A 17,459-nucleotide genomic window follows, 5' to 3' on the forward strand; every position below is an offset into this window, starting at 1 on the left:
TGAATTTGACTTGGTTGTTCACTGTAGTTTCTCTACACAATTTAAATGGGCTTTATTGTATTATTGGTCCCTTTTTTGCTGCAATAACAGCCTCAGTCCTCTGGGAAGTACATTTTAGGACAGAACTGCAGATATTTGCTTTTATTAAGTCAAACACAGTATGTTGAGCAAAAGTTGGGTTTAAGGCAAGAAAGTGTGCAGACAGTCAGTTCGTTCCAGACCTGTGCACAAGGGCATGCCAAGGAATATGATTTTATGCTTTTAACATTTTTTTCTTAACTCGAACTATGTGACCCAGTCCAGGTCATAACAACTCCAGACTATTATTCAATATACTTTTGGGCAGATAGTATTCACCGAATTTATATGGTATCGGTTTAAAGAACATTTATTACTGCTACAGATCCCAAGTGGAGTTTGCTTTAACACCACACATGCTGCTTGGCAATGCACATGGAGCTTTGTTGTCTCCAGAGGCAGATTTAGTATGAAAAACTTACAAAATAGTGTAGATGATTTTTGCATGCTGCTTGTATGACCACCAATTTGTAGCTGAGATGTTGTTGCTCCCTTTTTTAACATTTTAACAGTTCTGTGTGAAAATAGGGAGACATTCTTTAAACACCCATCCCCCCCCCCCCCCCCCCCCCCCCCCCCCAACTGAAAGCATATAATTTATTGTTTGTTGTTCATCTGTTAGTGTGGCTGAAATATCAGAACTAATTTAACAGGAGAGCATGTAATATATTTATGGACGTATCTTTTCTACTTAAGGCATTGACTTAATTCACCACTGAATACAACCCCAAATGCAGTTGCAACTGTGAAATATGGTGAAGGAGGAAACATGGTCTGGAGATGTTTGCTGGAAAAAAGGTCTTATCACCCAACATTAGCATCTCATCAATCAATGGCTTTATTGAATAGAACAAAATGTAATGAATAGGCTGCATGTAAGAACTGGCAGATTTAATCAACGGATTCACATCGCCATGTCAACAAATGAGTGTAAGTTTATAGTATAGTGTAGTAAATATAGTATAGTAAATTGCGGCTACTAATATTTATCTGAGTAGCTGCTGGAAATGTCTTGAAGAATATTGAAGGGAACCAAAATCATCTATTAGTCATGTCCTATAAGTGTCATATGGACATTAGGTCCCTCTGTTATTTTTCATCTTTTCCTATTAATTTTAGGCAGATGGAAAAATTTGGAAGTCCACCCTATGTGAGTAATGTTGTATATACAGTAAGAGTGTCACAGATTTTACTAGGATCACTGGGATAGTGTGATATCATGTACCTGTCAATACTATTGTTACCTTAGTAAGTGTGTAAAACCTAATGTAATGCCTAAAACTTGCCAAAGGTAAATGTGAATATAATAAATATTGTATAAGGTACTATGTGAAAACAACACAGCAGTTGGTTACAAAAATAAAAACAACTTTGCAGTGTCAACAAATGGATTTTATTTGTATTTAATACTTTTATGTACTTACTCTATAATACTGGAATGTACATACGAGATATATGACTGTATGCACCAAAAACTAAGTCTGCCATGTAGTAAATGTGTTTTAATCACTTAGTTTAAAAATGACAGGTGCAGAATTGATTCACAGCCCAAGAATTTCCAAACACACATCCCTTACAAGAGTATAAAAAGCTTTAACTGTATGTCTTGTTTACTGTTTACTGATGTTGTTTTATTTCTGATGCTCCCCACCTTGTCTTTACTCTGTGTTGGAATGTAATGGCAGTTTAGACGTACTTCATAAATCCGGTATACAAGCATTAATAACAAACAGATGGAACAGGACTACTTAAGTTAATGAGCAGAAAGTAATTCAACAGCTTTTCTTAAAAACATACAACCCAAACATAATCATCATTAAGTCGTTAGGTTTATGTACAGTAATGATCATTTTGATGATTGGATGGTTTCGTCGAGATTTTGGGAAACAGTACCCAGTAGGAAGCTGAGTACCACATTAGTGTTGCTTGTTTACCAACAGACTGTATTTCAGTTCAAAAGCTGGATCTGTCATGCTACTGAATGCTCCCAAAACAAAAACAAACTGCTAATACCTTATTTCTAGTCTCCACTACTGATTCATTTTAGTCAAGTGTGTTTTGGTTGCCTGTAATCGTTTTTTCTTTTTTACAATGTCTCTACATTAGTGGAAAATAGTACTTAAGGGTTGGTCAATGAGAAATAAACATTAGCGTTTACTGAAACACTGAAATCACTTTGTTTATCTGCTTGTTTACTACTGGCTATTGAGTAACAGTTACAGAACATGTCTGGTTGTTTAAGTTAGAACAGTGACAGTGATGAGGTTTGCCTTTGGTCATGGCCATTCACTTTTGCATTATACTTTTTTTACATTCACCTCCCAAAACATACAGAAGGGCACTTACCATTTAGGGATAATCTAGGGCAAATTGAATTTATTTATTTGCCATATAAACATTTACATTTTCAGCATTTAGCAAACTCCTTTATCCAAAGCGACTTACATTACAGTTACTGTGTACAGTCTAAGCAATTGAGGATTAAGGGCTTTGCTCAAGGGCCCAACAGCAGCAACCTGGCGGTAGTGGGGCTTAAACCAGCGACCTTCTAATTACTTGTCCAGTACCTTAACCACTAGGCGACAGCTTACCTACATACATATACATAGGTATATACAGTGTATCACAAAAGTGAGTACACCCCTCACATTTCTGCAGATATTTAAGTATATCTTTTCATGGGACAACACTGACAAAATGACACTTTGACACAATGAAAAGTAGTCTGTGTGCAGCTTATATAACAGTGTAAATTTATTCTTCACTCAAAATAACTCGATATACAGCCATTAATGTCTAAACCACCGGCAACAAAAGTGAGTACACCCCTTAGAGACTACACCCCTAAATGTCCAAATTGAGCACTGCTTGTCATTTTCCCTCCAAAATGTCATGTGATTTTTTTGTGTTACTAGGTCTCAGGTGTGCATAGGGAGCAGGTGTGTTCAATTTAGTAGTACAGCTCTCACACTCTCTCATACTGGTCACTGAAAGTTCCAACATGGCACCTCATGGCAAAGAGCTCTCTGAGGATCTTAAAAGACGAATTGTTGCGCTACATTAAAATGGCCAAGGCTACAAGAAGATTGCCAACACCCTGAAACTGAGCTGCAGCACAGTGGCCAAGATTATCCAGCGTTTTAAAAGATCAGGGTCCACTCAGAACAGACCTCGCGTTGGTCGTCCAAAGAAGCTGAGTGCACGTGCTCAGCGTCACATTCAACTGCTGTCTTTGAAAGATAGGTGCAAGAGTGCTGTCAGCATTGCTGCAGAGATTGAAAAGGTGGGGGGTCAGCCTGTCAGTGCTCAGACCATACGCTGCACACTACATCAAATTGGTCTGCATGGCTGTCACCCCAGAAGGAAGCCTCTTCTGAAGTCTCTACACAAGAAAGCCCGCAAACAGTTTGCTGAAGACATGTCAACAAAGGACATGGATTACTGGAACCATGTCCTATGGTCTGATGAGACCAACATTAATTTGTTTGGTTCAGATGGTCTCAAGCATGTGTGGCGGCAATCAGGTGAGGAGTACAAAGATAAGTGTGTCATGCCTACAGTCATGCATGGTGGTGGGAATGCCATGGTCTGGGGCTGCATGAGTGCAGCAGGTGTTGGGGAGTTACATTTCATTGAGGGACACATGAACTCCAATATGTACTGTGAAATACTGAAGCAGAGCATGATCCCCTCCCTCCGGAAACTGGGTCGCAGGGCAGTGTTCCAGCATGATAATGACCCCAAACACACCTCTAAGACGACCACTGCTTTATTGAAGAGGCTGAGGGTAAAGGTGATGGACTGGCCAAGCATGTCTCTAGACCTAAACCCAATAGAACATCTTTGGGGCATCCTCAAGCGGAAGGTGGAGGAGCGCAAAGTCTCGAATATCCGCCAGCTCCGTGATGTCGTCATGGAGGAGTGGAAAAGCATTCCAGTGGCAACCTGTGAAGCTCTGGTAAACTCCATGCCCAGGAGACTTAAGGCAGTTCTGGGAAATAATGGTGGCCACACAAAATATTCAGGAACTTTCACTAAGGGGTGTACTCACTTTTGTTGCCGGTGGTTTAGACATTAATGGCTGTATATTGAGTTATTTTGAGGGAAGAATAAATTTACACTGTTATATAAGCTGCACACAGACTACTTTTCATTGTGTCAAAGTGTCATTTTGTCAGTGTTGTCCCATGAAAAGATATACTTAAATATCTGCAGAAATGTGAGGGGTGTACTCACTTTTGTGATACACTGTACATACATAAATGTGTATAGTAAATAAAACTCTTTGTTTTTCGTGTAGCTTTTTGCCATTAGAATAGAAAATAGAATAAAATGCCTTTATTTGTCATATATACACTGGTACAGCACAATGAAATTCTTTCTTCGCATATCCCAGCTTGTTTGGAAGCTGTGGTCAGAGCACAGGGTCAGCCACTGAACGGTGCCCCTGGAGCAGACAGGGTTGTGGGCCTTGCATAAGGGCTCAGCAGTGGCTGCATGGCAGAGCTGGGATTCTTACTCTTAACCTTTCAGTTAATGCTCCAAAGCTCTACCCAGTAGGCTACCACTTCTACTACTATATGGTGCCCTTGGAGCAGAGAGGGTTAAGAGCCTTATTTAAGGGCCCAACAGTGACCTTGATTCAAACCCACAACCCACTTACTCTTGGTAACCCACAGCTCTCCCCACTAGGTTTCTGCTGCCCCCAATCTGTACAACTTTGTACATGTAGGACTTCGTTTGGGCTCCCAAATAGATTGTAAAAATTAGAAGAAATTCTTAACATAACCAGCTAACAGTGGTAGCCTAGTAGGTAGAGCTTTGGGCCATCAACCGGAAGATTGGCGGTTCAAATCCAGGCTCTGCTATGCAGCCACTGTTGGGTCCTTGAGCAAGATCCTTAACCCTGTCTGCTCCAGGGGCGCCGTATGATGGCTGACCCTGCGCTCTGACCCCAGCTTTCAAACAAGCTGGGATATACGAAGAAATAATTTCATTGTACTGTACATGTGTATATATGACAAATAAAGTATATCTTATCTTATAAAATCCAAACTGCTGGTTCACACAGTTTACAGGACAAATTGAACCAAATGTAAAAAAAAAAAAAAATGAATAAATAAGACAATTGCCAGTTTAATTAATTGCCATTTGTGTTGACTGGTCATTTCTATTAGTCAACAACCAAATGAATTTACTAGACTAGCAGGATCTGTAAATCTTTATTTGTTGTACAGTATTTGAGTGGTTCCTCAGATAGGCAGATGGTCCCTTGTATAGCAAATCTGAGTGACACTGCAGTAACAGCAGCAGCTTTATCAGACAAACAGCTACACAAATATGAATAAGGGCATAAAACAAACATACTCAGTATGAGCACAGAAAATTACTAACCCCAGTGCATACACATAGATACCACTGCCTGACATTCATCCCCCACTATATAAATAAAACTTCACTTTAATTTTAAGCTGTGCTATAAAAGTAAGGTAAAATATGGTGATGGCAGCATTATCTTACAGGAATACATTAATGTCATGAATACATTTTATAACACTAGAAATAAAACAGAGTGATATTTGAATAAAACAGGGGTGCCAGGATCCAGTTCTGGAGAGCCATAACACAGTACTGGTTAGCATTAACTAAACATGTCCATTTTACTGACTGTGTTTCTGTAGAATAAGTTTTGATTTTATTCTGTGGTTGTAATCTGACTGAGTAGATAGAATATTACATGTTCTTGTTTACCCTTTATCCACATTTCCAGGTAAATTTTAAGTAAATAATTCCGACCACAATGTGTCTGCTTTATACTCGTCCTAGCAATAATATGTAACATACACTAACATACAGGGCGGCACGGTGGCTAAGTGGGTAGCACTTATATGTGTGTGCCGTGATTTAATAAGAGCACATTAAATTTCTTCACTTTGATAGATAATTAATTGTTGTGTTTTATAAGTATAAAATTAGTATATTATTGTGTTTTCTGCATTTAATATAGGGACATTGTGGATTGTGAAAGTAGCTCACACATGGACAATGTTAATAGCTGAGTGATGTTTGTATAGTAAGTGCACATCAGTATTCATAGCCCAGACCGCCGCACTCCTCAGATAATTACAGGATTTTGCACGCAATATATTTGAACCATATTTATACAAGTGGTTGATTGATTTCTGCAGTAGCTTTTGGAGAGGTTGTTGGCTGTTTGCTTGGTCAAGAAAAAAATAAATTTTTGGCACTGAACAGACGCTTTTATTCAAAGCAACTTACAGTGCTGTGACAGTATATTGTCTAAGCAATTGAGGGTTAAGGGCCTTGCTCATGGGCCCAACAGTGGTGACCTATCAGTGGTAAGGCTTGAACCAGCAACCTTTTGATTATTAGTCCAGTACATTAATCACTAGGCTACAACTGCCTACATAGTACATAGAGCAAAGTTAAATTTTGATGTGATGTAGGCATTGTGTACGTCTTAACTCTTTACCATGATAAGTCACTTTCATAGGCCATTAACAAACTTCTGGCACAACTTTGGTTCACCACATGGCAGAACATATGTAGGTTTTATGTTGGCATTTTGGTTTAGTCTATATATACTTCATAGAATTGTAATCAGGACCTTTGGAAGAGCATGTAAAGAGATTATTTTAGCCTGGTTTTGATGTGTGTTTGTGGTTATTGTTCTTTTGGAACAATTAAATTCTTCCAAGATTCCACCTCTGTTGAAGAATTACAAGACAGTCATTGTCTATCATTTTATTGACTTTCCACTGTGTTGCTGTTTTTTTCTCCAAACACGTGTCTGACCATTGTGGCCAAATCTTTGTTTCATCTTTGTTTTATCTAACCACAAAACACTCATTATGCTTCAGTGGCAAACTTTAGTTGAGCTTTAAGGTGGGATGTTTGTGGCAGGGGCTTTTTTACTGCCCATGGTGTCCACACTCCAATTCAAATTGGATTTGGAGTTTAATTAAATTGGCATGATTTTAAATCATCAGTCAGTCATCTAAATCATCATCGATCAGTCATAACATTATGACCACTAATATTCTAATATTCTAATATTGTGTTGGTCCCCCTTTTGCTGCCAAAACAGCCCTGCAACTTTAATGCACTGTGTATTCCGACACCTTTCTATCAGAACCAGCATTAACCTTTTCAGCAATTTGAGCTACAGTAGCTCGTCTGTTGGATCAGACCACACGGGCCAGCCTTCTCTCCTATACGTGTATGAGTGAACCTTGACCCTGTCGCAGGTTTACTACTGTTCTATCCTTGGACCACGTTTGATAGATACTGACCACTGTAGACCGGGAACACCTCACAAGAGCTGCAGTTTTGGAGATGCTCTGACCCAGTCGTCTAGCCATCACAATTTGGCCCTTTATGCATTTTTTTTTTCCCATCAAATTTGAAGATAAAATGTTCACTTGCTGGCTTATATATCCCACCCACTAACAGGTGCCATGTTGAAGAGATAATCAGTGTTATTCACTTCACCTGCCAGTGGTCATAATGTTATGCGTGGTCGGTGTACTTTTGGCCTTGTAGATATTTAGATGTAACACATTTTATTTAAGATCCTGCTTACAAAACAGCAAACAAACTCATAAGAAACAGAATTCTTTGTAAACAAGAGGAAAAACAAGAACAACTAAGCAGTGGACTAAACCAAATGAAACGTAGCTTTGCAGCCTTAAGTCAAAATGTTGTTTAATCATTGTCTCAGTGTGACCTGTGTGTGTGTGTGTGTGTGTGTGTGCGCGTGTTTAACTCTGCTGTTAGTCAGGGCACCGACTTCCCAGAGAGACAATCTGCAGAACCAAACTGTACATGTATTAATGCCAGAACTGTTATTTTTTTCTGTCCCTCATTCTGTGCAGGTATGGAGACATGGTTCCTAAGACAATAGCGGGAAAGATCTTTGGCTCTATCTGCTCTCTGAGCGGTGTGCTGGTTATCGCATTACCTGTTCCTGTCATCGTCTCCAACTTCAGCCGCATTTACCACCAGAACCAAAGAGCAGACAAGCGGCGGGCACAGAAGGTTCAGGTCAGTGGTCCTCTCCTTTTATGGTGGACTTCCAGATGGTACCAGGCCTCCTGGCACTCAGAGCCACGGTAGTTCCACGATGCGTTGATTGGGGAGCAGGTGTGAACAACATGGTCTTGCTTTGTCCATGGCCAGGGGTAGTTTTATGTACAGAATGCCTGTGCAAGTGCCAAACTGGGTCAAATATGCACATTATAAAGAGTCCTTCTGGGAATAGATAAAGAAAAAATATACACTCATATCCAAACATGATAAACATGTTTTGATACCCATATAAGATTTTTGTTTATAAAAATGTATAGCTTTTACACATATTAGAGGTCACTTAAAGTTATTTACCTGTTTACAAAACAGGCCATTTTTGCACATCACATTGTTACTCCACATGATTACATTATTTATTTTAGAAAATACAGTACACTGATCAGCCATAACATTAAAACCACTTCCTTGTTTCTACACTCACTGTCCATTTTATCAGCTCCACTTACCTTGTAGAAGCACTTTGTAGTTCAATTACTGACTGTAGTCCATCTGTTTCTCTACATACCTTTTTTAACCTGCTTACACCCTGTTCTTCAATGGTCAGGACCCCCACAGGACCACCACAGAGCAGGTATTATTTACAGTGGGGTCAAAAAGTATTTAGTCAGCCACTGATTGTGCAAGTTCTCCTACTTAGAAAGATGAGAGAGGTCTGTAATTTTCATCATAGCTACACTTCAACTATGAGAGACAAAATGAGAAAAAAAAATACAGGAAATCACATTGTAGGATTTTTAAAGAATTTATTTGTAAATTATGGTGGAAAATAAGTATTTGTTCACCCACAAACAATCAAGATTTCTGGCTCTCACAGACCTGTAACTTCTTCTTTAAGAAGCTCTTCTGTCCTCCACTCGTTACCTGTATTAATGGCACCTGTTTGACCTCGTTATCTGTATAAAAGACACCTGTCCACAGCCTCAAACAGTTAGACTCCAAACTCAACCATGGCCAAGACCAAAGAGCTGTTGAAGGACACCAGGAAGAAAATTGTAGACCTGCACCAGGCTGGGAAGAGTGAATCTACAATAGGCAAGCAGGTTGGTGTGAATAAATCAACTTATCAGACCATTGATAATCTCCCTTGGGGTCAAGATCTCATCCCGTGGGGTCAAAATGATCATGAGCAAAAATCCCAGAACTACACGGAGGGACCTGATGAATGACCTGCAGAGAGCTGGGACCAAAGTAACAAAGGCTACCATCAGTAACACACTACGCCGAGAGGGACTCAAATCCTGCAGTGCCAGGCGTGTCCCCCTGCTTAGGCCAGTACATGTCCAGACCCGTCTGAAGTTTGCCAGAGAGCATATGGATGATCCAGAAGAGGATTGGGAGAATATCATGTGGTCAGATGAAACCAAAATGGAACTTTTTGGTCAAAACTTAACTCGTCGTGTTTGGAGGAAGAAGAATGCTGAGTTGCATCCCAAGAACACCATACTTACTGTGAAGCATGGGGGTGGAAACATCATGCTTTGGGGCTGTTTTTCTGCAAAGGGGACAGGGCGACTGATCCGTGTTAAGGGAAGAATGAACGGGGTCATGTATCATGAGATTTTAAGCCAAAACCTCCTTCCATCAGTGAGAGCATTGAAGATGGAACGTGGCTGGGTCTTCCAGCATGACAGTGATCCCAAACACACCGCTCGGGTAACGAAGGAGTGGCTCCATAAAAAGCATTTCAAGGTCCTGGAATGGCCTAGCCAGTCTCCAGACCTCAACCCCATAGAAAATTTGTGGAGGGAGTTGAAAGTCCATGTTGCCCCAAAACATCACTGCTCTAGAGGAGATCTGCATGGAGGAATGGGCCAAAATACCAGCTACAGTGTGTGCAAACCTAGTGAAGACTTACAGGAAACGTTTGACCTGTCATTGCCAACAAAGGTTATGTTACAAAGTATTGAGTTGAACTTTTGTTATTGACCAAATACTTATTTTCCACCATAATTTACAAATAAATTCTTTAAAAATCCTACAATGTGATTTCCTGGATTTTTTTTTTCTCATTTTGTCTCTCATAGTTGAAGTGTAGCTATGATGAAAATTACAGACCTCTCTCATCTTTCTAAGTAGGAGAACCTGCACAATCAGTGGCTGACTAAATACTTTTTGACCCCACTGTAGGTGGTGGATCATTCTCAGCACTGCAGTGACACTGACATGGTGGTGGTGTGTTAGTGTGTGTTGTGCTGGTATGAGTGGATCATTAGACACTCCTACTTAGTTGGTTCACCTTGTAGATGTAAAGTCGGAGACGATCGCTCATCTATTGCTGCTGTTTGAGTTGGTCATCTTCTAGATCTTCATTAGTGGTCACAGGACACTGCCCACGGGGCGCTGTTGGCTGGATATTTTTGGTTGGTGAACTATTCTCAGTCCAGTAGTGTCAGTGAGGTGTTTAAAAACTCCAGCAGCGCTGCTGTGTCTGATCCACTTATATCAGCACAACACACACTAACACACCACCACCATGTCGGTGTCACTGCAGTGCTGAGAATGATCCACCACCCAAATAATACCTGCTCTGTAGTGGTCCTGGGAGAGTCCTGACCATTGAAGAACAGCATGAAAGGGGGCTAACAAAGCATGCAGAGAAACAGATGAACTACAGTCAGTAATTGTAGAACTACAAAGAGCTTCTATATGGTAAGTGGAGCTCATAAAATGGACAGTGAGTGTAGAAACAAGGAGGTGGTCATAATATTATGGCTGATCGGTGTATGACCTCTTTGAAATCATTCTAATAAAGAAAGCGAGCATAGCACTTCTAAAAATATAGTTTTATTCCATTTATTCCATATTAAAAAAATGTAATCAACATGTAGTGCTTAATGAATTTGGAATTACTTTTTTTAACAGCAGAGGGAATCAATTATTGGATCTTTATGAAAGCGTCTCTTCTAGCCATTATTAAGGCTCTCATTAGGCAGCGAAAACATGACAGAATCATAGAGATGAGGTCAGGATATTATGAGCTACACAGCAGATTTATTAGCCATTAGACTAAAGCGGGTCATCCAGCATGCGCTAATGTGGTTAAAAGAGACATTCGATTAGCGGCACCCATCTTTCCTGAACAAACAGTCCAATATGCAGTGTTCACAATCATAACGATAATCAGAACCACGTCTGTGTTCTGTATCTCAAACCTAGTTCACACTGACACTTCTATTTAATGTCTCTAAAATACATTAACTCATTAAGCCTGTTATGCAGGTTTAAAATTGTCATTAGAGTTCAATAAATGTCAAAAAATATTGTTATTAAAAGATAAGAAGTGTCCATGGGTACAAAAAGACATATAATAATAGATGTTTATTTTATATTATATTAATTTATACAAAAAATGTTACAACTAGCCGCTCAGGTGGCGCAGCGGTAAAAAAACACGCTGGAACCAGACCTGGGATCTTGAATACATTGTATCGAGTCTCAGCTCTGCCTGCCGGCTGGGCTAAACAGCCACATGAACAACGATTGGCCTGTTGTTCAGATAGGGGTGGGATATTTAAAAAAGCCGGATAGGGTCTCTCTCATAACTAATGCAATTGCAACCTCTGCTGGCTGATTGTCGGCGCCTGCACAGAGATGGGAAACGAGTGCTGTCAGGGTGTGTCTCTCTGTACACAGTGCTGATCCGCACTGCACTCGTCAAAGTGTAGGTGACAAAATGCATACGGGCGCTGCCCACGTGTCGGAGGGGGCGTGGGTTAGCTTCGTTTCCTCAATCAGAGCGGGGATCGGCATTGGTGGAGAGAAAGCATGACGCGATCGGGCAATTGGACGCGCTAAAAGGGAGACAAAGGGGAGAAAATGCATAAACAAAATATATATAAAAATGTTACAACTCATATTTGAACATTTGTAGATAATTGTTTTTTTATACATATTATTTACCTAAAACAAAGCTAAATTAAAGCATACTAATATTAAGTAAAATTAGCAATATGAAACAAAACCTAAGATAAACAACTGACATTGTTTCCCTTTTGGCTAAAACAAATAAATACATACTTCTTAACATATTATTTATTTATTTATTGCTATTTTGTTTATGCACTTCCCCCTTTTCTCCCAATTTAGCATAGTCAAAGCATTCGTCTTCCGCTGCTGGAGACTCTAGTCATGTCCGAGGAGGGTATATTCGCCTGCCGCACCCTCCCTCGGACGCGTGCACAGTCCACCGACCCCTTCTTATTTGCCCACACGTTTGGTGAATTTGTGCATGAGGCCAGTATTCACGTGCGGAGAGCCACGCACTGAACTCCACACTCCTCGGGTTACTAATCAGGGTCCTTGCGCAGCGTCGAAGACCCCACCCACATTAGTCCAGTCTTTTACCCTCCCTGCAGACTTACATGGCCAATTTTGTCTGCTGCAGGCACCGTCAGTTACAGTTACGCCCAGCTGACCGGTAGCAGAGCTGAGGTTTCAACTCGGGAGTTCCGAATTTCAGCACTGGTGTGCTAGCGTATGTTCCTGCTGCGCCGCCTGAGCGCCGCTTACATACATTCTTAGTTCAACAAGCATAAATTCATTGTTCTATTGTCTTCAGCCAAATGTGTGTTTTCATATCTGAACAATACAGCTTTTAACATCTGGGTAATGTTCTGTTTACAGCTGATTAGAGAATCATGTCCACCTATTCCTGGGTAATCGTGGCTCAGATGACACAGAGGCTCAGATGACACGGGTCTAAATGAATTAATTAATTAAAAGCTGTTAGAACACAGGTGTCATTGCCCAGTCAAAGCAATCTTTGCATCGCCATGAGTTTTAAAGGCCAAATCGGCTCATCTCAAATTTACTGATAACATGGACTAAGAAGCAAATCCTGCTGGGGGAAAGTTTTTCTTGTCAGATGAGAGAAGGGAAGGTTATCAAACCCAACAGCATTTTTGCTGCCATTGCAGAATGTGGATGAAATCATGAAGAAAAAAGCTTAAAATGCAGTGTTTTTATGTTTTTATGTATATGTTCCAAAATAGATCAAATTTAACTAATAAATACTTTTGTTGTCCAAAAGGATGAGACTATATGAAATTCTCTACATGCAACATATTGGAAACTTGGGTATCATGACATGTGTTTCTATACTAAAAAGCCTATTATTTTGGCCGCCCAGGTGGCGCAGTGGGATATTCCGCTAGCACACCAGCGGCTCTGCCACCAGTCAGCTGGGCGTAAAGAAGGGGTTCACTGAACACCCTGGTTCGAATCTTGGCTCTGCTATTGGGCGTAAACAAGGGGTTCACTGAACACCCCGGTTCGAATCTCGGCTCTGATACCGGTCAGCTGGGCATAAATAAGGGGTCCGCTGAACACCCCGGTTCGAATCTCAGCTCTGCTACTGGTCGGCTGGGTGTAAATAAGGGGTCCGCTGAACACCCCGGTTCGAATCTCAGCTCTGCTACTGGTCGGCTGGGTGTAAATAAGGGGTCCGCTGAACACCCCGGTTCGAATCTTAGCTCTGCTACTGGTCGGCTGCGTGTAAACAAGGGGTCTGCTGAACACCCCGGTTCGAATCTCGGCTCTGCTACTGGTCGGTTGGGCATAAACAAGGGGTCCACTGAACACCCGGTTCGAATCTTGGCTCTGCTACCCGTCGGCTGGGCATAAAGAAGGGGTCCACTAGGTCTGTGCCCGCATCGAAGGGCAATATACCCTTCTCAAATGCAATCAGGGATCCAAAGCAGCGGAAGACAAATTGACTAAGCTTAATTAGTAAATAATAAAGAAAATGCATAAATGAATAGAAAGAAAGCCTATTATTTGTATACATTTTTGCACATGTATAGCCATGTAAACTATAGTTTGGTCTATGTTGCAGTCAGTTGATCAAAAATCATTGACAACCACTGCTTTATAGGATTACACTTATGATCTTCCTGAGATTTGAAATGTTCTTGATCTAAGAATGTGACCTTTATTAGGTGAATTGGATTTGTGTTAGATTTCTTATCATTTGTGAGATTTCAACTGATGTGTAGAATAAAGAAATGTAATTTATTTCAAAAATGTTCTGGTCATAATGTCTTTCTGTGGATTTACGCTTTAAAGAAATCATCATCAGATCTGATCTGATGGCCAGTCTAAACATTGTCTGAGAATGGTTTATCTCAGGGGTGCCCTATACATTGATCGCACAGTGCATGCTGATACATTGCGCCTCATTCAAACAGGTCAGTGTGACATGAAATGTGGCCACTGTTTCTTCAATTTGCGGTTTGTTACCATAGCTACGCCTCAGCCCTCCTAAAGCACTGCTAATCTAGACAGTTTTCATTCATCACTAGCTAGTTTGCGCTATTTTTGCATTTTTCCTTTTGTAACTTACACTGTTTGTTGATGAGTGAGATGAGTGCGCAACCAAGCACAAAGTAACCAAAAACGGATCGATTCGGGAACAACACATGACGGCTGTTTCGTTCATACGTAGAAGAAGCTGATGGAGAATATTCAGATCTCATGTTACTTATAGAAATTTTAGTCCTACAATCTGACAATTATATGAAGTCAAGGGCCTCTGCTGGACAATTTTGGAACTTGCTGGATGAGGAAAAATATCCAAACATAAGAATATGTGCCACAAATTTGACACCATTTTTGTATCAACCTACTTTGAGAATCATCCTTTTTCAAAATGAAAATAATTAAGTTTAAATATCGTTCCACCCTTACTGATGAACACTAGGAAGCCTGCTTGCTACTGCTCAGACAACATAAACCTGATTGACACCATTCAGTGCAAATTATCAGAATAAGGTTAGTGTGATTTTTCAGTTATTTGCCCTGTAATGCTGAATATCAATATGGGCAAATGAAGCGCATTTTTGAAGAATGATGAGGCCAACCTTTTTAAAAAGTAGATCGCGATGACCTGTAGACTGAAATAGTTGATCTCAAGCCACAAAAGTATGGGCAGCCCTGGTTTATCTTGTCACAGAAACCACAGTCTAGATCCTGTTTGTAAGTGTGCATGTGTGTGTTTGGTGCTGCATTGAAGTTCAGCTGTTACTGCGTGACAGATGCAATGCTTTATCCAGATGAACACAGCTAATAACGCTTTGTGTTTTCTTGTCTCTGGAGTGTGATGGATAAGAGTATTAGCTATGCTGTTGCTGTGCGCATCTCTCCACATGCTGCTTTTCCCTGACATGCTCAAGCCTGCCAACACTCATATTAAACAAATACTACACAGGGGGAAGCTGTTCACTGTCAGCGCAAAGACCCACGATAAGATCCATCCTCCAATCTAACCGTCCCTTTCTTCATTTATTTTTCTCTTTTCATTCTATTCTCTCTCCATTCTCATTCTATTCTCCACATTCTCATTCTGTCTGTTGTCATGTTTTCTACTTCTTATCTATTACTTCTCCATATATTCCTCTTTATTTTCCCCTTATATTCTCCTTTCTTCATCTATTCTGTCTTTCTATAAAATATTCTCCATTGTTTATACTCTGATGAGGCATAACATTAAAACCACCTCCTTGTTTCTACACTCACTGTCCATTTTATCAGCTCCACTTACCATATAGAAGCACTTTATAGTTCTACAATTACTGACTGTAGTCCATATGTTTCTCTACATACTTTTTTAGCCTGCTTTCACCCTGTTCTTTAATGGTCAGGACCACCACAGAGCAGGTATTATTTAGGTGGTGGATCATTCTCAGCACTGCAGTGACACTGACATGGTGTGTGGTGGATCAGACAGAGCAGTGCTGCTGGAGTTTTTAAATACTGTGTCCACTCACTGTCCACTCTATTAGACACTCCTACCTAGTTGTAGACGTAAAGTCAGAGACGATCGCTCATCTATTGCTGCTGTTTGAGTTGGTCATCTTCTAGACCTTCATCAGTGGTCACAGGACGCTACCCACAGGGCGCTGTTGGCTGGATATTTTTGGTTGGTGGACTATTCTTAGTCCAGCAGTGACAGTGAGGTGTTAAAAAGATCCATCAGCGCTGTGTCTGATCCACTCATACCAGCACAACACACACTAACACACCACCACCATGTCAGTGTCACTGCAGTGCTGAGAATGATCCACCACCCTAATAATACCTGCTCTGTGGTGGTCCTGACCATTAAAGAACAGGGTGAAAGCAGGCTAAAAAAGTATGTAGAGAAACATATGGACTACAGTCAGTAATTGTAGATGTGTGTAGAAGCAAGGAGGTGTTTTTTTTTTTCTCAATCTGTTAATTTGTCCCAGCACATTAGGGTTGTTATTAAGTTCCCAATGGTTTATTCATGTTGTAACCCAACTTTAGGTCATACATTATAGCAGTTGGTTCTTGGATCAGTGATATTAAATAGAGACTGAATAATACTGGCATGGCATTATTAACAAAATATCCTGCTACTCTAAAACACTACATCATTAGTTTTCTTTGTTCATTTGCTTGATTATTCAATTCATAAAGACTTTATTTAAAGTGAAATCAATCATAGATTTATCATGTCTTTATCTTAAACATTTAAATATAACAACAAATCAGGTGAGTGGCAAATACAATTTTCACAGCACTGAATATACAATATATTATTCATTATTATATGGTATAAACAATAATATTTCTCTATTCTCTTTTTCCTTTTTTAAACTCCATCTATTCTTTTTTATTTATTTTATTTTTTTCCCTCGTCCTAGTCTCCTACTATTTATTCACCTTAATTCTCTGTCTGTTCTTCTTTCTATTTTTCTTGCTCCCTACTGCTACTCTCTCGATCTATTCTCTTTTTTATTCACTCCTAAAATATTCTTAATCGTTTTCTCCTTTTCCTTTCCTTTTCATTCCCCTCCCATTTATTTTCCTTCTCCTTTCTCTTTCTGTTCTCTTTTCATCAATTCTCCTCTCTACCTCTATTCTCCTCTGTCAAGTGTTTATTATTGCTTAATTAAGTGTGATATAATTGCCTGTAAAATCACCATGGGCCTGTCTCCTTCATTTCACATCCTGATAGGCTGTCTAATGATGAGACAGTTTTGCTGGAGATTAGTCTGATGACAGACAGTGCAGCATTTCAATTGGAGAAAGTGCTCAATGCTGTATTTACAGGAGGTTATGTTATGAGGTTATGCATTCTAAATGCTCTACTGTTGTACTATTCACTACTTAAATCACATTGTTTGCAGCTAGTAAAAGTATTAACAATTTTAAACAAAGCATGTATTTATAATAAAATATAATAATTTAACTAATTGTTAACTAGAATGAATGAATTTAAAGCTAACCAACAAAAAATTAAAAACAATAAT

At 39.9% G+C, this 17,459-nt stretch overlaps 1 protein-coding gene across 1 annotated transcript in view; it reads left to right on the plus strand.

Annotated features, from left to right (window-relative positions):
- kcnd3 (potassium voltage-gated channel, Shal-related subfamily, member 3) overlaps positions 1 to 17,459 on the plus strand; it is a 259,240-nt gene that overhangs the window by 214,378 nt on the left and 27,403 nt on the right. Inside the window, exon 3 of the mRNA XM_062999045.1 lies at positions 7,974 to 8,136. Coding sequence (XP_062855115.1) covers positions 7,974 to 8,136 — 163 coding nt within the window. The remainder of the gene's footprint in view (positions 1 to 7,973; positions 8,137 to 17,459) is intronic.

This window comes from Trichomycterus rosablanca, chromosome 7, assembly GCF_030014385.1.
Source record: "Trichomycterus rosablanca isolate fTriRos1 chromosome 7, fTriRos1.hap1, whole genome shotgun sequence".
Taxonomy (NCBI): Eukaryota; Metazoa; Chordata; class Actinopteri; order Siluriformes; family Trichomycteridae; genus Trichomycterus; species Trichomycterus rosablanca.